The 24437-nt window shown below is 42.6% G+C and overlaps 1 protein-coding gene and 1 long non-coding RNA gene across 3 annotated transcripts; both read right to left on the bottom strand.

The window, feature by feature from the left end:
- Window positions 1-3231: 3231 nt before the first annotated feature.
- Window positions 3232-6790, bottom strand: SF3B5 (splicing factor 3b subunit 5). The gene has a single exon (XM_054821049.1). It carries the CDS (start codon window positions 6537-6539, stop codon window positions 6279-6281), a length of 261 nt encoding a protein of 86 aa, XP_054677024.1. The 5' UTR covers window positions 6540-6790; the 3' UTR covers window positions 3232-6278.
- Window positions 6791-11919: 5129 nt separating this feature from the next.
- LOC129204676 (uncharacterized) lies at window positions 11920-23102 on the bottom strand. Of its 2 annotated transcripts, XR_008576471.1 has the most exons (4): window positions 20841-23102; window positions 15280-15447; window positions 14685-14843; window positions 11920-13697 (listed from the first exon to the last, which is right to left on the bottom strand). It is a non-coding gene; the product is annotated as an uncharacterized LOC129204676 (long non-coding RNA). The 2 variants fall into 2 exon arrangements; XR_008576470.1 differs by having other exon boundaries at window positions 11920-14843.
- Between the last annotated feature and the right edge of the window lie 1335 nt (window positions 23103-24437).

Here is a 24437-nt window from a genome sequence, read left to right as displayed (position 1 = left end):
GACTGAATAAGAACCTGCTTTCAGACACTTACTAATATTGTGAAGACTTTTTTCCAAAAGTAAGAGGCAGGGAGGACCGGATGCTACATATACTTGCATCCTCGATCTTTTTCTCCTTGAGTTTCATGCTGCGGTGGTTCTTCAAAGTTGAGATCAGAGAAGTAACAGCTAAAGGCCTGAATGTTTTCATGCAATGCTGTCTTGCCAGTGATACAGCTGAAGGACAGTTGAAGAACAGCTATGTCCTTCAACAATCCATGAAACCCAGTTTTTTTAACAGGTAAAAAGTAACACTGTCACATGCCCTGCACTAGAAAGACACGAGAGAGACATTGAGAACACCTCCATAACCTTAGCTGCTGCTCTGATCCTTTTCAGATCAAACCAAAGTACTCTTTATTTTGCTCAGCTTGAAAGGTACCGACTATGACACTTTGATAGATCAGATTTTTCCCATTCACATTAACTTCTCTTCCCCCAGCAAACATGGACTGGCAAAGGGCGAGAGTCGCTTTATTTGCTTCCATGACTTTTCATTGCAGTTAGTAAGACGGTAAATGTTGAAGTCACCATTTTCCTAACGTTCCTCGTTCCTCCAGGAAATTTTGTCAGAATAATAACGTTAAGATGAATATTTAAACACTGGGTCCACGCTATCACTGGAAAGGGTGGTATGTGAAGAAATGTGCTTAAAATTTAACTAATTCTAACTAGGTCCTGAACATGACATTGGAAGTTCACTGCTTGTTCTTGGAAAACTACATTTAACAAAAACTTTCCACCTCCTCTAAATATCCTTTGGCTTCTCCATTAATTCTGTAGCTCAGATAGTAAGCAAAATAATACATTTTGAATATGTGATGCATACTAAAAACTTGATGATCAAGCATAGCTGCTGATACATGATGGGAAAATTTCTAGGCTGGTAAATATTAGGATTCGTTTCCCTTTTAAAAAACTAGAAAGCATATTTTTATTTTTCAGTTATGCTAGTGCTGTGTGCGGTCAAGCTATAAAGCTGATGAGAGAAGTGAGACGTTAAACATAACCTCGTCACTTTGTAGGATGTTTACAAATGCTGTTTGCCACGTTTAATCTTAACACCATTTCAGCCATGTGATTTACGTTGCAGCCCCACAAGCACTGATATGAGCATTGCCCAGACTCTGAAGATCTTCTAAGCCAGCTGTGCTGCAGAAGAAAACATGGGCCAACTACACCCTCGCTTGAACCCGAGTAAATGCTGTTGTGATTTATCTGCTTAAAAATTCTAATTTCACATGACTCACCTCAAAATGGAACATTTCTTTTTTTCTTTTGCAACTTACATGAAGTTTGAACTGTCATTCCACGATGATCAGAGTATCAGTTCTTTGGATAAATTTCTTTTTCACAAAAACCAATGAGCCTGAGTAGACCTATCTGAGATGGACTATTCCAGCTGTTTGAGTTGGGTTTCAAAATAAATTCCAGTTATGAACTATTTGTGGCAGACACTGTTCTGGTATGTGTTAATGAGGGGAGGGAAAAAAGTCCAGCATATTTTGAGCACTACTGCAATAAAAAGTAATTATCAAGATGGCATGAAAATGAGAAAGCAAAAGGTTACAATTCTGAACACAAGAAAAACATTATTATAGTTGTATTTTTAGAGCAGTCAGAAACATTCAGGTACATCAGCATCCTGGTGCATTTCTTCATGACAGCATACAACGATGGCTCAGTTTCAAAGGGCACCACAGAATATACCATACTGTATTAGATTCGTAGGTTTTTTCCAAATCAAATCTGATTGAAATTAATAAAAAGAGGAATATGGGAGGAGAATGGCAAATAGACAAGAATAAGGGAACATTAATAGAATCTTCAAACAAGGACGTCTAACTTACTGAAATGTGCCACAGTTTGATCCATTTTAAATGCATTTAAATTCTTTTGGGCAATAAACCTAACCTCAGGGCACTGGAAAGCATGCATTTTTAGGAAGTCACAAGGGCATGAATGTATTATAATAGTACTAAAGCTAAATATTGCATACTTAAAACGACCGAGAAACAACTAAAAATGTTGTAAATGCACATTTAAGCCCCCTTTGTGTACTATGAAACCAAATAGGTCTTTTGGCTTTTTGTTTTGGATTAGTCAGGTTTTTTTCATTTTGCTTCAGAAAATCTATGGAATTAGTGGTGCAAAAGCACAGAACCAACAGAGCTCTGATGAGGATTCTGAAACTAGTGATGATTAAATTAGCTCAGCTTTAGAAAGGAATTACCCAATATGCTGAAGTAAAATCCTGATGCTAATCCAGAAGACAAATGTTATCATCCATGAATGTTTAATACATGTAAATGATCCTAAAAATAACTGAGTTTCATGCTGAATATGATTAAAGTGAAAGAAGTGGCCCAAGTTTTACAGTTTGCAGAAAATAACTCACTACTGCAATTGTTTCACTGTGCAAATGTTAACTAATGTACTGCTATTGTTCTGATAAATCAGAAAATAACAAAAAATTAAGGTAGTCAGAACTATAACGCTATAGTATCTTTCTAGGGCTCCCACGCTCCTCTATTCACCCATGGTGAATAAAAGGTATAGTATCTGTTTTGAATCTTAGAACTGTCCAATAGGCAAAAGCTAAGTATTTCTGCCTATTGGAAAGTTTTAGCAATTTTTCAAACTATCCATCTATTTTTTCAAAGGAACTTTGCAAGATAGCATGCAACTCTATTAGTTATCTGCACCTTCAGTTGAATAGCAGCGTCATTTGCTGCCCTCTGGTGTAGTAAAAAAAGAAAAAAATCACTTGTAATGAAAAGCAACTGAAATATAGAAATGGAGTAAACTGCCAAGATTTCTTAATTTACAAAATAATTAGTAAACCTCACATTTATGCTACCTGGCATAAAAGGCAGGCACATCGCCAAGAAAATGGTAACAAACATAATTAAAAATGAAGGTGGTAGTGCACTTCTATGGTAATATTTTCTGCATTAAGTATATTCTGTTTATAAGTAAAATAAACCACCTTAGCATGAAGCTTTGCATGTTTTTTTCTGTAAGGGTCAAGCTTGGTTATTATTCTCTTGAATCATCTATAATTAAGGCACCAGAAGCAAACCTTTCTCCTTTCATCTGCCATCCTCATAATTCTCACTGTATTCATAAATCTTAGATAACATCCTGTCAGTATTCTATTTTTAGCTAAACGGTCATTAAATACTATATATATTATCTATTAGATTTCTTTAATTAAAGGTGCATATACATCCAACTCTACAGAGAATTTACAAAGATACATTAACTAGCACAACAAAAGCAGTTGAAATTCCTTACCAAATACAATACACACCATGTTGGAAATAGTTTATATTTCTCACACTTCACACTACATGAAATTAAGCTACAGAAACTCAGGAAAATGAGCCAGACATCACAAGGGAAAGCCCAGTTAAAGCTATACTGCTTGGATGTAAAAAGAAAATAATGCAAATATCAAGCCAATTCGTAAATACCCTTCATCTTTCAATCAGGATAGAGGTAAAAACCAGATGCATCGCAGTGGGACACGTAACTAACTCTATTCTTAGGATGCTTTACCTTTTCCAGTACTAAAATGCAAAAGAGCTCACTGCCTTTGCTTGTTTAAAAACTATTTTGGGATTTAGGGAAAATACCATAGTCCAGAAACACACTTTTCAGTGTCTCCCAAGTCTCTTCAAGTTTGTCTTGAACTCTTTGGAATTCTAACTTCTCTTTGATTCTGTTTCTTAAGAAAGCATTTGTAATGTTTCACAACTCTAAAAACCTTTTCCAACCACGCTAAAATAGAGGAACGTGCTTAACTGGGATTTGCGTGAGTATACCCAGCAGAACCATCAAGTTCACTCACCACCTAACTCCGAGTTGTGCCTGAAGGCTATGTGGCCTTTACAAGAGTTGGCCTGCCAGGAAGCATTAATCTTTATTTATGTGTCATACATTCGTTGCTCACATTTTTAAAATGCACTGAGTGAGTATTGAGCATATCCATGGACAGAGCTAATTGTTAGCAGTTTATACTCAGAGAAATCTTCCTTGAAATGTTTTTTAAGTTCTAATTTCTGTAGGAGTGGATTAAGGTGCATAGTTTCTGGTTTTCCTTCTATTTAAGATTCAAGACTTGTCTTACTGCAAGTTCGGTTTCCAACCCGTCACAAAAGCACCTGTATTCTCACTCCAGCCCTTCCAGTTCTGAGTCCCAGCACTGAGGCTCAAGCTCCTTTGCCATCGGTGAATTAACCACAGTATTGCTGCCTGTTGCACACATCAATGCACATCGGCTGCTGGCAGACAAGATACCTTATGGAACTACTCGTGGGGAAATGCAATAAAGTAATGAATGCTTCAGGTCTTTTCTCTCTCTGGGCAGAGTAGCTATGGTGTATGTAAGGCAACAGAAACAGGAAGAGCAGCCTTCTTACTACGACTCTCCCACACCACCCTTTTTCCACTCAGCATGTTGCCTATTTGTGCAGGGAAAAGGCAGGTTTCTAAGATTTGGTCACAGAACAGACTTTTATTAACTGTAACAGGAAACTTGCTTGATTTAGATATAAATTTTGCTCAATTTTTGCCAAGACTGCACTGCATGCCTACTAGTAAGTGCCTGAACTCAAGGAAAAACTTTCAGCCACATTCCTCACTATGAGGAACAGATTCTCTTCAAATTACCTGCACCAGCTTACATGAAAAGTGAAAACCGGTTTTCTACAAAAGCCCTTCATTTATTGGAAATTACAGTAGTTCCCCACAAAACTTGCAGGTGAAATTTATTTAGAACCACTTTACCCTTGCCCTCATCTCAGTATGTCCAACAAACATGGAAAAATGCCATCTTTGAATTCTTCAGAAGATGGATGTACTGACTTCAACATGGCCCCAGGAGCTTGTACACTTTTTCTTACTTTATTACAGCAGCTTAGTTTTATAAGACTCAGTAAAGACCATGAGCAAGTTTATCACTCAAAAGTTTTGAGATACTGATTTAAGAAAAGAAATCATTGGTAAGCTCACATACAGTCTTAACACCCCCACCCAGTTACAATGCTCCACATCAGACATAAGAATATTTAATTTCTCTAAGTAACGTATCTCTTTTGCTCTGAAGTTTTCCCATTCATTAGAACCCAAAATTTATTTGACAAGTGAATAGAAAGCCTATTTTAAGTGACAAATCAAAATCAACATCAGTTCAGTCTGCAATGTGATATAAGGTTGTGTCACCTCAAGGTGTTTTACTTCAGAGCAGTAGTGAGTAACCCTCATGTTTTTCTTGGGAAGGAAGCAGAAATTTCAAGAAGTCAATTGGCAAAACAGTTTAGCTTTTCCCAAGCCTCTGCATCACTTATTCCATATTAACAGTGTCTAAGCCCACATTAATGCACTTATTTAGTACAATGTAAAAAAAAAAAAGTTTATCACTAGATGACTAGAAAGTACAAGTTAAAAAAAAAAAAGGTTGCTAAATTGGACCATAGAGTATCAAGGCTTGAAAATTCAAAGTACAGGCAAAATGAGGCCAGAAAATGGTAAAGCCGTTTTGAAGTTTTGAAGCACTATAGCAATTAACTTATGCTGTACCACAAATCACCCCAACACAATAAATGCTAACAACAAATCAAACCCTTTGAGTGTCAACAAGCTTCCTCTCCCTCCTTAAAACACAGTTTTGGTAAAGAAGCACCGATCAGCCCAGCTAGGAAAACACTATCTGCAAAGTATCCAAGACTTGCACTTTGGATGGCTGTATTGAAACGCTTAATACTGAGTAATCAGCGCTCCTTTTAGAACAAAGAGCTCTTATTAGCAGATTACCAAACAAAATATTACAAATGCCCAGTAAGTTTTATTATTTTCCATTTAAAAAAAAAATCCAAATGATTGTACAGTTAGAAGAGTCGAAGCTGCCCAGAAGCAGGCGTTTTACTAGACTTCTCCCCATCAGAGTCCTTCGAGGGCACAGCACATGAAGCAAGTGGAAGGACCAGGAGCACAGAGGGCCGCAGACGCCAACGCTCCCCGCGCTCACAGGGGCCGCTCCTTGGCCCTTCCCGCGGTAAGGGCAGCCCCGCGGTGCCGGGCTCGGTCCCGGCTGGCTGGCAGGCCACCTCAGTGGAGCCCGGCTGGGCCGCCACCGCGCTCCGCACAGCGGGGCGGCCTCCGCGCTGCCGCCGCTCGCTCCGGCCGAGCCGCCCCGAGGGCGCACCGCAGCGGGGCCGGGACCCGGGCGGGGCGGGCTAGGACTCGTCGGGCTTGTCGGCGGGCGGCCCGCAGGGCTGCAGCATCTTCTCCATAAGGTTGAAGCGGACGCGCGCCTTGCTCTCGTTCTCGGCGATGGCGAAGTAGTTGAGCAGGTCGAAGTGGCCCATGTAGGAGCAGTACGAGTCCCGGTGCTGGTTCACCAGCCACTCCCACTTGGTGGTGTCGGCGTGGCCCGTCCCGATGTACTTGGACTGCAGGTGCTCCAGCTGGCTGTGGATGGTGTAGCGGTCCGTCATGGCGGCTGCGGCGCGGGCGGCCTGGGCACCGCGGGGAGGTGCTGCGCGAAATGGCGAGCGGAAGTGATGTGCCCGCACGCACAGGACCTTTTCCGCCCCACCGGCCGGGACGTAGCAACCACCTCCCCTACCCGGTCCGTGGGCCGGCACCGGTTATTTACAGCTCCGCGGTCCGCTCTGAACGGAAAAAAAACCAAACCCCAACCTCCCGGAGGTCAGCGCTTTCCTGCCGCGGTGCACGGTGGGAGCGCGCCCGCTAGCGGGACAGAGCGCGCATGCGCCCCAGGAAGGGCATGACGGGAGTTGTAGTCTCCGCCCCGCTCCGCCCGCAGCGGGGCACTTAGGGGGGGGGCACGGCTCCGGCCAGTTTCCGGCGGCGGGGCTTGGCGCGCAGGCGGCCTGCCATGGCAGGAGTTCCTGCCCGGGGGACGCGGAGGGGTGAGGGGCGGGCTCTGGCGTGGTTAAATGCGGATATCATCTGGACTAAAATAATTTACCACTGGTTTAATTGCTTTAATTGACTCATCCAATAGTAAGCCAAATGCCAGTTACAACTCCAGGCCGGCATCTGTAACACATCGTTATTTTAAAGCAGCTACTTAGGATCAGCGACTAGTTCAGGATCTCTTCTTCTCAAGACCGGTACGAGGCTTAAGCCTCAAGTCAATTTGTAAAGCAAAGATAGGGCTTCGATGGCGTAGCGACCGCTTAGCTCACCTGAGAATCGAAGGGGCACGCGCTATCCGATGTGGCTGCAAAGTACCCGCGTCATGGCTCATGGGTCACACCGTCAGAGACCTGCCAGGAGGCTCCTGACAAGAGGAAAGCAGAACCCGGCGGCTCACGCTTCAGGGCGCAGCTCGTCCCGGCCCCCGCGCTGCCTCTGTATAAACTGCATCTCAGCTTTGCTTCATAACCGAGTGACGCAGGAAGTCCGGCTCTGAAGAAAGAAGAATAGCCAGGAGGTGCCAAGACCAACCCAACACACTCCTTCTCATGAGCCCTTTGCTTGGCTCGAGGGCAATGCAGCACTTTTTGTGGTAGCTCTCGTACAAGAAGTCAGTACAGAGAAAGGCTAAAGAAGCGTTTGCAGGTCCTCTCAAAATAAGCAGTTTGGTAAGGTTGTGTCTGTTACACGCAGCTGGGGAAAAGTACTGTAGGTCCCATTCCTCTTCCTTTGTAAGGTGCAGAGCTTTTGGTTACTTTTCCCCAGGCAGGGTTTGCAGCTGAGCAGGGTCAAGGGACTTAATCCAAAATTAAGTATTACTGTTGAAGATTTTTTGACAGTGCAGGTAGTATTTTATATGAATGTTAAACTCATAAGCAGATACAGAACCCACAGAAATTGTAAATTGCATTGCCTGTGTCTTTGGTCAAAGTGGAGCTTGAAATAAATTCTATCATCCACCAAATAAGTAGTCTTTCTTCTCCAGCTCTCTTCAAGAGCTTACATAATGTTAAGTTTAAAATGCATGAAATGAGTCATGCTTTCATATGATAGTAGTGGTTTTAATTACTTGTTTTAAAATAGGAAAGACACATTGCCAGGAACTTTCCAATAGGTCACTGAGTTATTTCTTCCTATCCTTGTAAATGCCCTGTAGTCAAAAGAAATCTACAGAAATGTTCTGTGAAAACCCAGATGACTATAAGCCCTTTTTTTAAAAGCGAGCATCTTACAAAACCAGTGTCACAGAAAGCAACGTCCTGAAGTGTCCTTACCCTTTAGTGCAAAGAACTAAATGAGGACTATAAAATTATTGTTATTACTACTACTACTACAAGGATCTGTTGAGTCATTGCTATCGGGGCTTACTTAGCAGGAAGTTTTACACACCTGGATACAACAATTGCATTCTCCGGTTACTTCCAGAGAGAGCAAGAGAGAAAAAACAAACAGCGCAACTCCTCAGGAGTTTCTATATATGCTGGTATATAGAAAGACATATTCTGAACATGGGAAAGCTTTCATTTCTATTTTTAAGTGGTACCTTTATAAAAAGCAGGACAGTATGAAGGATGCTAACTTTTGATAGATGATCAGTGCCAACACAGTGACATGTAGGGCGAATCTCAGAGCTGTTTTGAAGTTATCATCTTGGAAACTCTAAGCCAGGAGAAGCATTGATCAAATTAATCAATCAGTCTTTGGAATAGAAAAAGTGCCCAGAAGCTTATCCATCTCTTGCAGTTGTTGCAGGAATTTCTAGGAGTAATAGCTGTATTAAATCAAATAGGTGTTACAGTCCTAGTTCAAAAAAACACTCTGGAAGGGAAGTGTAAACCTGAAATTTTCAGCAAGCTTGATAGTGAGCCAGATTAAAACACTGCATGCAGGCATCCAGAGCTCTGGGAAAATATGTACCAAAACTTCATTCTATATTGGTTTTGATCAAAACCTCCTCTGAGGATACCAGACAAGCTTACCAATACTAGAAAGAAAAAATAGGTAGTAAAATTACCAGCCAACAGGCAAGTAACAAATATTTACAAGTAATTTCAAGTTTCACTTGAAAAATATGAGCTTCAGCTGATAGCTTTGAAGAATTATATTCAAATATATTCACTTTACCTTCATTTCTTCTTCCACACAAAAATAAAATCTGTTGTTGGGCCTTGGTTTTTTTGTTAGGTTCGTGCAAAACAGATGCCTGCGCTTGGGCACTTTCATTTCAAGTTTAGGAATACTAAGTGACTGGGGGGAGGGAGAGGATGTATGTACATATGCATGTGTGCACAGATGCAGGTTTATAGAGAGAGTATTATCACTCAGTGGTAATATGCTTGTGTGATTAGCATTCCTGAATAATTTTAGCATTTTAGGATATTTCAGGGGTTTTGTACTGAATACCGTTAAATATAATTATCAGAATATTTTATATTTGTCTTGGTCTCTGAAGTCATGTTGATAAATAATTATTGCCTGAAACAACCAAGGCTTACTTATGGAAATCACATAAATGTGTTGATTTAAGTACTGAAATAATCTATTTGGAGATTAAAGCTGTATCACTTCAAGCTGAGTTTAAAACGGTCGAGAGACCAGGAGCATGCCATGAGCGCAGTGGCCACTGGATGTCAGGGTGGGACCTGCATAAATTCTTCTTCCATAAAACGGGACCAGTTGGTTGCTCCTCCAAAATGTAGAAAAGAGGGTAGAGGTGGCTGCTGGACCAACAGAGTGACAGTGGCTGTCCACTGCAAGGTGTAACCGAGTTTTTAAACTTCCTACTGACTCTTCGGGTGGAAGAGTGAGCATATAAATACCCACAAACAAGGGGATGCAACGATTTTAATAGATAAATCCAACACACACCCAGAAAAATGATAAAATGGAGAGGTGTGCCATATTTTTTTTCCTAGAAATTCCTCTATTCTTTGCTACATTGATTTATCCTACAAATACAATTTCAGAGAAGAAAAAAAAATATTTGAGATTGCATTAACCTGGGAAGAATGGTGCTAGAAAGTAAAAAATTGTAACAAATTAATGTCTTTATGTGGGAAATTACCCTTTTTTTGTTAAAAGTATGCATTTTCTTTAGAAATATGTTGCTTCTACTGTAACAGGGTTCTTAAATCATTATTTGCAGAGGTCACATTATCACTTAGCAATTTTAGGCTGCAAAAATTCCCTTTCTTTAATTGCATGGTCTTTTTTTTTCTCAGTTTTCCTGTGTCATTAGGTACTCTGTGAAAGTCTTTATGTAATGTGTGCAGTTTCTCAAATGCTGTTATAGCCTACCAACATCACCAGCCTCAGGAAGCCCTCACTTTGGCCTGTAACAGGTGAAAGATCTTTTTACTGCTTTTTTCAGAGGTCCTGTGGAAAATGTTTTTCATAAGCAAGTATCTTTCTCCACCTTGTTTTATGTAAGCTCCTCTAATTTCTTTTCCTTGCAGTCAGAATTGTGATTCTGCTTCAGTGTAAGAATATGCCTTAACACTGCGACTGTCTGCTGCTTCTGAGACGGAGGAAATGCAGTCCCTGCAAGTATGGTTAAGTTTTAAACTATCTTCCACTATTACTATTGCAAAACCTTATGAAGTTCGACAAGAACAAGCATAAGGTCTTGCACCTGGGAAAACATAATCCAGGAGTGCAGCACAGGCTGGGATCCACCTGGCTGGAGAGCAGCTCTGTGGAGAGGGACCTGGGGGTCCTCATGGACAACAAGCTCAATACGAGTGAGCTGCAGCGGCAAAGAAAGCCAACAGGATGGTGGCTTGCATCAACAAGGGCATCAGCAGCAGAGATGAAGAAGTCATCATCCCACTCTACTCAGTGCTTGTCAGGCCACACCTGGAATACTGTGTTCAGTTTTGGTCCCCACTATACAAAAGAAGATGTGGACAGGCTGGAGAGGGTCCAGAGGAGGGCCACCAGGACGATCAAAGCACTGGGAAGCCTGCCATAGGAGGAAAGGCTGAGAGAACTGGGGTTGTTCAGCCTCGAGAAAAGAAGGCTTAGGGGTGACCTCATCGCCATGGTCCAGTACTTCAAGGGTGGCTACACAGAAGATGGAGACTCCCCTTTTGTGAGGAATCACATGGAAAAGGCGAGGGGCAATGTGTACGAGTTACTCCTGGGGAGATTCCAGTTGGACACAAGAGGAAAATTTCTCACAATGACAACAATCAGCCATTGGAATAATCTCCCCAGGGAACTGATGGATTCCCCAACACTTTTAAGATTCATCTGGATGGGGTGCTGGGCCGTCTTGTCTAGACGGTGCTTTTGTCTAGACAAGAGTTTTTGTCAAGAAAGGTTGGACCAGATGATCCTTCAGGTCCCTTCCAGCCTGGGATTGTATGATTCTATGAATGTGGAATAAAAAATAGGAAAAGAAACAATACTTCGTATCGTACCATTGAAAGCATACACTTCAAGCTGCTGTATATCAACATTCCTATTTGGAAAAGGGAATCAAATTATTTTGAATCAGACTGCCTGCAACTGGAGAAATTCACTGCTGAAAAATTATCTTGGCCTGAGGTTCAGGACAGGCATCATTTGGTATTGGGCAGTGCCACGCTTAGGCTTTGATGTGTTGTGGTGTACTGAAACATGGGACAGGAGGCTGTTGTACTCAGTGATTCGCAGCTTGTGGGAAATAAAATGTTGGATTGAAAATCAACTCTCTTTAATGTCAGTTTCAACATGTTTAGAATATTTTTGTTTTGGTTTTGTTGCATCATATGCTGCCGGAGTTACGCACTAAGCTTTATTACTACTCCCTAAGGCATTTCTTAAATAATGTATTCTATAGTACACTATTGTTGCATGATGGCAGAGTAAAAACGTAAAGGTCCTGATCAGGTTAATTGACTGAGTAAATCCGTGACCTGCACTAATTGTCCCTTGCCGAGGCGCAGCTTATGGAGCACAGAGATTTGGACTGGTAGCTTCACACTCCATCGCTTGCTTGTGGATATTACCATGATGCACTACTCCTCCTTCTGTACGCATTTGAATAGGTGCGCAGCACAATTTAATTAGCTTAATTTAGAAGCCATTGAGAATTTCCTGGTGTGGTGTAGGAGCACCTTAAAAGTAGAGCCACGGTAGGGGTCACTAGCACAGCGCTTACAGATGGGACGCTGAAATAATGTGGTGATCGAGAAATGTGGTGCAGAGAGAGAAGACAGAGGGCCTTTACCAAGAGCACAGCGGAGGTCTGGGAGAGGCAACACTCACTTGCTGTTTAGAAGGAAGTTCTCTATTCCAGAGCCATTACTTTGAAAATAAAAGCCCCTCCACTAATGTGATTAGTTACCGCTTCAGGCTAAAAATAGAGCTAATAATAGTCTGCCCAGTGAATTGGAATTGCTTGTGTCCGCATACATTTTTGTAATGGGAAATGTTCGTTCTTGTCATGCATTTTGGAATAAAACGTAGTAATAATAGTAAACTCCACAAAACTAGGGAAGACCACAGGACTATCCAAGATGAAGCTGTATTTTGCCCATGCTTTTCTTTGGGTGTCTTTTCTTCATTGACCCCAGATAAATTGTCACAGCTAATACAGCTATTAATTATGTTCAATAAGGTATACAAAAGTAGCAATGATGAAAGATACATCTTTAAATAGGCCCTAGAGAAGATATCAGTACACAAGCTTAAATTAGAAGAAATTGATTTGACCATTGAGTAGCTCTGTATATCACATCACTGTCTTCTTTCTATGTGCAGGGAAGAGTAAGGACAGGGGAGGTGACTTTCCCTTTTTGAAGTCTGACTCTTGAAGCTGCTTAATGCAGCTGTTTCTTTTTTTATCTGCCACATAAGTATCGTGTTTTAAAAATACTGATTTCTTCAGAACAGTACTTAAAAATGTTCTGTACAAGGAAGCCTATCTGGAACCAGTCTTTTCCCCCTCCTGCTTCCCCCCTACACACACGTGCACAAGTATTCATCATTTCACCTCCCGCTCTGCAGTAAGCACGGAGGACGTTGGTGTCATCATCCTTCTCTTGACAAAAATCTTATCGTCTGTGTTCTGTGCAAGGGCAAAACTCATCTGTTAATGGACAGCAAGTCAGTTCATGAAAGCAAAAAATAATAGGAGGAGAAGCATGGAGCCACTGATATCAGGGGGTCATCGACTCATCTGTTTGGTGTGTGTTATACTAATTCACATTACAAAATTTCAGGCTGTGGATTGCTCATGGGGCAGACAGTAGAGGAGAGAGGGCACAGCAATGGATATTTAGGAAATTAGCATCATTACAGAAGGAAGAATGTAACTGGTCCTCCCATGCATCTCTAGGAAAAGGGAAACCAGTAACTGCCAGTTAACCGCTTATTTCTCAACTTGGGTTAGGAACTTCCTCATTTAAAATAGGAAATGTACATAAGCCTCTGGCATTTGCTGTAAAAGTAAAGCTTTCAGGAATAAGGCTATGCAATGTATCCCACTTTCAGTTTCATCAAAGTATTGTTGTTTATTACATTTAAGGCAGATAGAACATAATTTTTCATAACACCAAGCACCATAGAGGAATTTCTATGTTCAAAGCACAGATCTTGATAACTCAAGAGAAATGTCTTCTTACTTGCTGGTTTCATTCTTGGGAATGTCTTGTTTGTCACAAGCTGAACACTTTGGAATTCACCAGATCCTCAGAATAAAAAAGTAAACCCAGATTGTCGAGACACTGGAAGCAAGGTATTTATAGTCAGGATTGGGCAATATTAGTAACGTATGATGATAGGCATCCCACTTATGCATTCTGGCATGTGATTTGAGAGCTTGAAAGAGAATTGTTAATTTTGGAAAGCAAACATATGCAAGGAGTACAGCAGAAAGATTTTATCTGGTTTAGATTGTAATATTTCTCCCCACCTCCTAAGCACCACCATGCAGATTGAGGAACCTTGAACTACACAAAATCCAAAATACTGCTGGACAAAGTCTTGTCAAACCCAGGCACTCAGAAATTACCTGAACCTGGACATTTTTAAGTGGCTTTTAAAATTTTAACTTTTTTTTTCCTGTTGTTTTTAAGTAACATATATTGTTTGCTTTCATTTTTTTCTTTTTGCATTTTGAGATTCTGTATTTCACTTAGTTTGTATTTGCTTTTCTCCATAAATGTTTGAAAGAATTTATTGATATGATATTTGAAAGTACTTATTTTTAGAAAATTAAAGCTGAAATGTTCACATGCTCAAATGATTGCAGGGGATGGGACAGAGGCTTTAAGAAAAGCACCAGTAATTGTGAAAACTGTGATCTGGAGCCCCAAGAGGATGTGTGTAAATTGTGTAGAAGACAGCTGATGCATCTCTCAGAAAAGCTATTGTGTAGAATAGACAATTTGGTATTCACATACAGCTGTGAATTGAAACCCATTTTTGACGTTTTGGAAAAGCCTCCAGTATGGAATTAAAACATTTGCCAACCATAACTGTCTTTTCTCTTTTCCCTGTCTTTTTCAGCCTCACGTAACTTAACGATGAGCTCCTCTTGGCTAAGACATTCTTCTACAGTGTTTATACTGCAATTCACCCAGTGGGACCTCATCCATGGCCTCACGGTGGGATTTTTATTACAACTAAAGTGGCTGTTGGTGAAATTCACCTCTGGGATGGGTGTAAAGATACCTGGTTGTGAACAGGAGTTAAGGGGATATATTTCTTACAGGCAGAGAGAGGGAAGTGCAATCCACCCAGTGGGTTCTTCGCTTTCAGCTCCAAATGAAGCCTAGAGGTTCTGTCAGTAGGTGTCAAGGGTTAGGTATTTCAAGTGCTAAGACCACTGGCAACAGTCATTCATACTTGGCACCTCGGAAGGATCAAGCCTGAAGGGTAAGTAAAGATTAATATTGGTTCCAGATGTGCCAGCAAGAATGTCGACATTCCAGGAACAGGCTGGAGCAGATTCCCATGCCAACCTGTGCCTGAGACTGTGATTGCCTGGCACGACACCTCCACCCTTGTCACACTCTTAAAATGTCAGAAATTATTTGCAACCCTTAAAAGTCGGAGACAATTAAAGAAATTAATTGTCAATTACAATTGCAATTACAGCAAGTTGCCGGATGATTTTTATAAACAAGGGATGAACACACAACAGTAGCAACAGAAAACACTATTGGAAAGAAAATCTAATCTCTTTTAGTTAAAGGACTGTGAACACCAACCAGTGTAATCCCATGACAGCTTTTCTCTCCCCCATTTAATTAGTTTCTTGTGTGAAGATGAGCTGAAGATTATTCTCCTTTAAAATGTACTTACTGTCTCTCACAGAGGTAACTGCACACAGAGTAAAGGCTCCACGATCTTTCCCATACGGTGGCTGCCTGCTGAATTCATCACTGCGAAAAGGGCTCTGACTGACTCAACTGCAGAACTGATTTGTCTTGTCAGTGGAGAACAGACTTGGGTAGATGCTGAGTCACAAACCTGCTTGCATAATTGGGAGGGTAAAACAAGCTTGTGGAGTGACTCAATTTGCAATTTGATACTCATTCCCAAATGCACATGCACCTATATTTTGGGATAGTGAGGATAGTTAATTACAGTTTGAATCATTTCAGTGGTACCCATGGAATGTCTCTTTCTGAAACACTCTGCTGTTCACTTCTCTCTCCCATAACCCCTGGGATCTGGCCAAGTGTTTCTTCCTTCACGTAGGGGAAAAAAAAAAAAATCTTTGTTTTTCTTCACTACTAAACCCAGTCACCATTACGCTCCTAACAGATCCTCACAGGGAGCTTAAAGAAAAAAAACCCAGCATCAGTGCTTTTCACCTTTTTTAAGGGAGTATTATTACTTTATTTAAAGGTCTTAGCGATAAACTATTTTTAGTGGTAAATTATGGCTAGAAAAGAAGCCCTACACATCTTTTGTGTATATGTAGTATTGTAAAACAGTGGCATAGAAATCAGAAGTCAAAATCTTCCTGCAGATGTAGGTATATTGTTTTGACTGCTGTTTGTGGGAGAAAAAAATGGTGTAGCTCAGAAGATCTGATGCTCAAGAGGAATTAGAAAAAGCTTTGCATTGAGAGAGAGTGGTTTGTCCAATGCTCCATCAGCCAAAGAAACAGAAGCATGTAACTGTGCTTTAAGAAAAAGTTAGCAATAAATCTAGAGAAAAAATAATGTGGAGTGCAGTCATCTACTTTATGGATGTCATTGTTTCCTTTATAAAACATATTAGGAAGTGCAATAGTCTTTCTTCTGAGAACTGAATAGTATCCTACAAGCACTAACTTTGACGGCCATACTAAGAAAGAGAAATACTGGCCTAATCAAATAGATGAGGAAGTTGCCACAAGCAGCAATGAAATCCCTTGCCAGAAGTCCCACGCTGAACCGGTGGCAGAGCAGGCTCCTTGCTGGCGTTGTGCTCTGCCCATCGCCCAGCTGTGCCTCCAGCTCTCCCCAAAGATTTTTCACTGACTCAGCTCAGCACATCATCTCTAGGTGAGACTTGTTTATGACCGTAGCAGTTTGCTTTGGGTAAATTAGCCCTTTGGAAAATTTTACTGTCAGTTAAGTTTCTGTTTCCTCCTACGTCCTTGAGCAGAGTCTGAGCTGAGCCCACCCACACTCACACTGACACATTTCTCACCCTTCTCACACTGTATGCCGTGGGGCTCCTCTGAGAGCTGTGTTTTGATTTGTATGCAGAGATAATCTTATATTTAACTCCAACGAGTTCTACCACTTTTATAGCAAATCTGAAAATTTTCACTTTCTTCCCCAAACCAAAATGAAACTCTGCCCAGGATGAGCCAGGGTGGTGGGTGGGTGGTGGTGCGTCTGAACACACTTTTAAAGTACTTCTACCAATATGCTCCATACAAACAACCTGTATATGTGTGCTCTGACGATATCTTGTCAGCTGCTTGAATTCAACCTCCATCTCAGAAATCCCACAGCTACTGGTTATTAGGGGGCTGTCTCAAGACAAAGATCACCTTCAACCTTTTTACATTTTTCTCCTGAACGTTGTTAATGGCTTGTGAAAGAAACAAACTTTGGGCTTAGACCAAACTTTGGTAGTAGGTTTTTTCTATGAAAGGTACTCTAATGAATGTACTCTAGTGCAAAACATGTCTTACAGATGTGTATTAGTACTGGGTTTGGATTGCTATGCCTGTATGTGGGTGTGAACCCCTACTTCCTCAAAGTTTGGGGCATCAGAGTTGGGATTTTTGGATCAGCTCATTAGGAAGCTGGGACAATCACAAGTTTAGCTGTGGTTTGCAGTTGTGTAAGTATTTGAATTCTGGGGGCTAGTCTGGGCTTGTGTCTAGGATCTGGGAAGCATTTCATCAAAAATACATGTTGTAATTGCCAAAGCCAGCTGCCAGAGCATTTGTATAATTAATTTCATTTTGCTTTCTGGTTCTTATCTTTGGGGCATTGGCTAGAGGAGACACATGGCCTATTCACTCAACTGGACACATGATCATTATGCTTTGATTTTCCTCTATACCAGCCCACTTTCTATGCTCCATCTCATGCTTCCTGTATTTTTTACTATTGGGCCTGTCTCACTTGATGCCATCATCAATCTTCCATTGACTTCACTGAAAGCAGAATTTGACAATTATTTTTAACTGGCATAGGCTTTTTATTAAGTAGCACACAATATTTTCTATGCCAGCTGGATAGCATTCACACCTAAGAAATTATTTAAGGGAGAGAAGTAGAAAAAGCTGTATAGAGGCATAAGCCTTAAGAGAAACAAAACATCTGCAAGAAGGCGGCAGACACATGAAAAGACATGTAGGCTTTTCATGAAAGGAGAGGACTAGCACTCAGGGGATTTGGATGCAACTTCTAGTGAGATCAAGGCTTCCTGTACACCTGTAGGCATTTTTACACTTTCTCTGATTTCTTTCCCATCTATAATACATGGGTAGCAATACACATAGCAGTAATTTTAAAGTAATTGCTTGCAAATTGGTTTAGAGAGCCTGAAGTGGAACACAGTTTATAAATGTAATGCAATATTATTATTGTTGTCACATAAATTGAAAACCTAGCTTAGTTCATCAGCTTAATTTGTCACTAAAGCCACATACATGGCAGGGTTTCTAATATTATGTGGAAAATCGTCTTGCAGGTGAAATGTTGTCCTCCAAGAACTGGCATGTCTATCTCCTTTTGTCTTCAGGGAATAAGACTCTGAAAATTTCCATGTAGTACATGTTTGAAGGCTGATGGGTGTGGAAGAGAATTTGGAGATTGCTTGTTTGCATCTAATCAATCTGTCTTTATGACTTGTAATATACTGCAAACACTTGTTCAACTGTTAAACTGCCTGCTAAAATTCTTTGACCAAGTCACAGACAGCCTGGATGCACCTCAGCACCTACTAATCCAGTATCAGTTTGGCCAGGCGAGCGTGTTTTATGTCTTGCACTGACAGACAGAGTGTAGGCAGATTGCTCTACCCAGGCACCTGAACGAAGACAAGGTTGTTTTCAAAGAAAGCTGCAAACGGTTGAACTGCTGATATGTATCATTAGAAGCAACAGATCTCTGGAAAATAAAATCAGTAGATTGTTAACCAAGATAAAAATGAAATGTAGGCGTGTTGCAGCGAGAATGGTGACTACTGAAGGGCTGGCCTTGCTGTAGCAGCTAATGAGGCTGTCTTAGACACTGTTCATGCATTAAGAGGTACTAGGTGGTGAGTCTGGCTGCTCTTGCACTGCGGGATGTGGGGTTTAAGGGCTTCCTATTTAGAGGCATCTTTCACCACCAAGATCTGGCCTCTGCAGCTGTTGATTTTGGACCACATTAGAATCACCAATTAGGACAGACCTCAGGGAGTTATTTTGTCCAATCTCCTGCTCAAAGCAGAGTCAACCTGATTTCTGACCAGGTATCTCTGGGCTTTGTCTAGCTGGGTCTTGAAAATCTCTGAGAACAGAGATTCCATAACTTCTCCAGGCAATCTCCTGTTCCAATGCTTCATTGCCCTCATAATGGGGAATTTTCCTTTATATCCTATTAGAACCCACCCTATCTCAATCTATGAGCATTGTTTCTCATTCTTCTGCCATACACTTGGGTTCTATCTGTAATCTCCTCTTCAGTACTTTAAAGCTGCTGTATGGTCCCCTAAATCTTTTCTTCTCTGGGCTAAACAAGCCCAGTTCCTTCAGTCTCTCCTCACAGGTCATGCTCTCCAACCCTCTGATCTTCTTGGTGACTCTCTGCTGGACTCACTCAAGTTCATCTACATCCTCCTCATGCTAGGAATCCCAAAACTGTGATGGCGTGATTGACACGCTGGAGGAAAGGGATGCCATCCACAGGGACCTTGACAGGCTTGAGACGTGGGCCCATGCGAACCACATGAAGTTCAATAAGGCCAAGTGCAAGGTCCTGCACGTGGGTCAAGGCAATCCCAAGCACAACTACAGGCTGGGCAGGGAATGGATTGAAAGCAGTCCTGAGGAGAAGGACTTGGGGGTGTTGATTGATGAGAAGCTCAACATGAGCCGGCAGTGTGCGCTTGCAGCCCAGAAAGCCAACCGTGTCCTGGGCTGCATCAAAAGGAGTGTGACCAGCAGGTCAAGGGAGGTGATCCTGCCCCTCTACTCCACTCTCATGAGTACTGCATCCAGCTCTGGGGCCCCCAACATAAGAAGGACATGGAGCTGTTGGAGCAAGTCCAGAGGAGGGCCACAAAGATGGTCAGAGGGCTGGAGCCCCTCTCCTATGAGGACAGGCTGAGAGAGTTGGGGTTGTTCAGCCTGAGAAGAGAAGGCTCCGGGGAGATCTAATTGCGGCCTTCCAGTACCTAAAGGGGCCTGTGGGAAGGCTGAGAGAGGGACTGTTTATGTTTTAAATGGCTTTAAGCTACAGGAGGGTCGATTTAGATTAGATGTTAGAAAGAAATTCTTTACTGTGAGGGTGGTGAGGCACTGGAACAGGTTGCCCAGAGAAGCTGTGGATGCCCCATCCCTGGCAGTGTTCAAGGCCAGGTTGGATGGGGCTTTGGGCAATGTGGTCTAGTGGAGGGTGTCCCTGCCTGCAGCTGGGGGGTTGGAAATAGATGATCTTTAAGGTCCCTTCCAACCCAAACTATTCTATGATTCTATGAATATACTGATATCATTCCCTTAGTCTATGAACCAGCCTTTTCAAAGAATATATCTGCTGCAGCATAGACTTATCCACAGCCACAGTTGCTTCAAGGTGCATCTGTTCTGGCGGCAACAGACACAACCATGGCCACAGACACTTCGAGGTGTCCTGCTCCCACGTGGACTCATCGACAGGTCACCGTCCCTTCGACTCAAGTGCACACAGGAGTTCCAGCCTGTCCAGTCCAGCAGCACAGAAACAGCAGGGATGCCCTGGCCATCTGCCAGCCCAGGCGCATCGCCATTGCTGTTATCAGAATGTTCCCAGGCACAGTGCAGTCAGATGATAAGCAGTACAACACTACAGCGAGCGGCGAAAGCAAAAAGCAGCCACTAACGAGCACTAGACTCTAATTTACAGTAAGGCAAGCAAGCCCCATGGCAAGCACAGGAGCCTGCCAAGTAATAGCTAAACAGCTAATACTAAATAGCTAATAACAGCTATAAATTCAATCTAGTATATTCCATTCAAATCTGTCATTATCTCGAACCCTTTGAGCCTCATGTTGAGCACCAAAAAAAGAATGTCATGGTTTAGCCCCAGCCGGCAGCTGAGCACCACGCAGCCGCTCGCTCACTCCCCCCTTATTGGGATGGGGGAGAGGACTGGAAAAGTTAAGGTGAGAAAACTCGTGGGTTGAGATAAAAACAGTTTAATAGGTCAAGCAAAAGCCGCACTCACAGGCAAAGCAAGGCAAGGAATTCATTCTACCACTGCCCATGGGCAGGCAGGCGTTCAGCCATCTCTAGGACAGCAGGGCTCCATCACACGTAACGATGACTTGGGAAGACAAATGCCATCACTCCGAACGCTGCTGCCGCCCCCGCCTCCTTCCTCTTCCCCAAACTCCTTAGAAACTGAGCATGACGTCATACAGTATGGAATATCCCTTTGGTCAGTTGGGGTCAGCTGTCCTGGCTGTGTCCCCTCCCAACTTCTTGTGCACCCCCAGCCATCCCGCTGGCAGGGCAGTGTGAGAAGCAGAAAAGGCCTTGGCTCTGTGTAAGCACTGCTCAGCAACAACATCTCTATATAACAAAAACATCTCTATGTTATCAGCACTGCTTCCAGCACAAATCCAAAACATAGCCCCATGCTAGCTACTATGAAGAAAATTAACCCTCTCAGCTGAAACCAAGACACTATCCACCCCTTGATCCATACCATTTATGCCATGCTCAGGTCCCCCACTATCCAATACGTCCTCATTAATCACCACCACCCTTCTCATCCCTTGATATAATATAATATGCTGATATCATTCCCTTAGTCTATGGACCACCCTTTTCAAATGTCGATAAATGTCCATAAAATGTCCATTGGGTTGACTCAGTCCATAACCTTGGCCATCATCCACAATGGTGGTCACTCAGGACAGGAAAGGTGGTGTGATGTGTGGAGTCACTGGACACCGAAACCAGCTCAGGTCAGGTCCAGTGCTGCACTTGCACTGCTTCTTGTAAGGCTTGTCCTCTGTTGGTTCAGGTCGTTCCTGCTGTAGTAATTCCTATAACAGGCAACTCAAATCCTGGGTTACAACAAATTAAAGGTATTTCCATTACAGTCTCCACCCCGGTCTCTTTGAGCCAGACCATCAGGTTTACTATTGCAATGAACTCCTCCCCTTGCCCCTGCTCCGGCTTGGACTTATCCACAGACTGCAGTCCCTTAGGGGTGTACCTGCTCCAAGTGGAGCTTTATCATGAGCCACAGTCTCTCCAGGGGTATACCTGCTGTGGCATAGACTTAGCCACAGCCACAGTCACTTTGAGGCGCACCTGTTCCAGCATGGCCTTCTCCATGGGCCACAATGCCTTCAGAGATATACTTGCTCCAGCATGGCCTTGCCCACAGTCAGTCACAGTCATTTCAGTTCCTTCAGAAATAAACCTGCCCTGTCGTGGGCTCATCTATGGCCACACACTTTGGGATGTTCCAGCATGACCCCCTGCACAGCCACTGATGCTTCAAGGTGTACCTGCTGTAGCATGGACTTATCCTTGCCACAGATGCTTCGAGGTGTACCTTCTCCAGCATGGACTTATCCTTGGCTCACAATCCCTCCAAAGGTATACCTGCTGCGGCACAGACACAACCATGGCCACAGACACTTCGAGGTGTCCTGCTCCCACGTGGACTCATCGACAGGTCACCGTCCCTTCGACTCAAGTGCACACAGGAGTTCCAGCCTGTCCAGTCCAGCAGCACAGAAACAGCAGGGATGCCCTGGCCATCTGCCAGCCCAGGCGCATCGCCATTGCTGTTATCAGAATGTTCCCAGGCACAGTGCAGTCAGATGATAAGCAGTACAGCACTACAGCGAGCGGCGAAAGCAAAAAGCAGCCACTAACGAGCACTAGACTCTAATTTACAGTAAGGCAAGCAAGCCCCATGGCAAGCACAGGAGCCTGCCAAGTAATAGCTAAACAGCTAATACTAAATAGCTAATAACAGCTATAAATTCAATCTAGTATATTCCATTCAAATCTGTCATTATCTCGAACCCTTTGAGCCTCATGTTGAGCACCAAAAAAAGAATGTCATGGTTTAGCCCCAGCCGGCAGCTGAGCACCACGCAGCCACTCGCTCACTCCCCCCTTATTGGGATGGGGGAGAGGACTGGAAAAGTTAAGGTGAGAAAACTCGTGGGTTGAGATAAAAACAGTTTAATAGGTCAAGCAAAAGCCGCACTCACAGGCAAAGCAAGGCAAGGAATTCATTCTACCACTGCCCATGGGCAGGCAGGCGTTCAGCCATCTCTAGGACAGCAGGGCTCCATCACACGTAACGATGACTTGGGAAGACAAATGCCATCACTCCGAACGCTGCTGCCGCCCCCGCCTCCTTCCTCTTCCCCAAACTCCTTAGAAACTGAGCATGACGTCATACAGTATGGAATATCCCTTTGGTCAGTTGGGGTCAGCTGTCCTGGCTGTGTCCCCTCCCAACCTCTTGTGCACCCCCAGCGATCCCGCTGGCAGGGCAGTGTGAGAAGCAGAAAAGGCCTTGGCTCTGTGTAAGCACTGCTCAGCAACAACATCTCTATATAACAAAAACATCTCTATGTTATCAGCACTGCTTCCAGCACAAATCCAAAACATAGCCCCATGCTAGCTACTATGAAGAAAATTAACCCTCTCAGCTGAAACCAAGACAAACGTACTTTCTGGGTCAGCAATAGGGAGGGTTATTTATCTGCACGCTCTTTCCAAAGAGTAAGCAAGGGGTAAGGCAGCAGGGAGAACATTACTAAGGTTTCCAAATTTCACACCCGTATGTTTTCACTGACCAGAGTAGCCCCACAAATTGACTGTGATTTTGAATTACAAGAGTAATTATGATCTCTGTGACCAGTAAGGGGCTATATCCCATGTGGAGAGTCCGGTCAGAGGGAGACAGAGGAATAGAGCTGTATAGGTAATGGAGTAACCTTAAGAAAACTGTATATTCCAAGGTGGCTGGAGATGGAAATGTAGGGAATCTGTCATCTCAGTGCATCTTTTTGCCCCCCATGTTTGCTATAGGGTTTAGAGGAAGGGACTGCACAGCGTCGACTGAGCGGGTGACCTGACCCCCTTGAGGAATGAAGGGAGAGAAAAAGTCTGTAAAGAAGGATTATCTTACCTGTAACTAATTTAACTGTCACTAAAGCTGCAGATATGGCAAGATTTCAAACATAATTTGAAAAATTTTCTTGCCGTGTCATATAATATAGAAATATTTTTCATCACAAATTGACGTGTCTATCTCCTGTCATCTTCAGATAGTAAGCATATGAAATTTGATATGCAGGTATTCAGGGTGTTATGTGGAATGGAAATGAAGTATAGATTTGCTTCTCTAGATGTATTCTGAGTACTGATTATCAGTGAACTTTAAACAAATTTGCTGTTGGATATTTCAGGAGATTAATTTTGTTTATCTGTTGTTGAATTATTTTGTTAAGTTATACTTGATTTTAAATCCACACCAAATTGGTATTTACAGCAATTGTATATGCTGTAGAGTTAATATTAAATGTGAACAGAATTTTAAATTATTATTTATGTGGGATCTTCTCTTGCATACATTAGTTTGGTTTCTTTTGTTTATCATGTTGTAAAAATTTATTTTCTAAGATGGAAACTATATTTAACATCCTTCCTACCAATACCTGTGTATCACTGCCATTATTGGCTACCAGGTTTGCATGTAGCACTAAGGGTGTGTAACATTGTTTTCTGTGCTTATTCCCCATCTGTGTAGTATTTTTCTCAGCGGACTGTCTGCTGACCTTGG

This window comes from Grus americana, chromosome 3 (genome assembly GCF_028858705.1).
Source record: "Grus americana isolate bGruAme1 chromosome 3, bGruAme1.mat, whole genome shotgun sequence".
Lineage (NCBI taxonomy): Eukaryota > Metazoa > Chordata > Aves > Gruiformes > Gruidae > Grus > Grus americana.
Note: the sequence above shows the minus strand (reverse complement) of the source record. Positions and strands in the feature narration are given on the sequence as shown.

Excerpts from the sequence above, each read along its gene's own strand:
- SF3B5 (XM_054821049.1), bottom strand. The coding sequence starts at position 6,539 with ATGACGGACCGCTACACCATCCACAGCCAGCTGGAGCACCTGCAGTCC.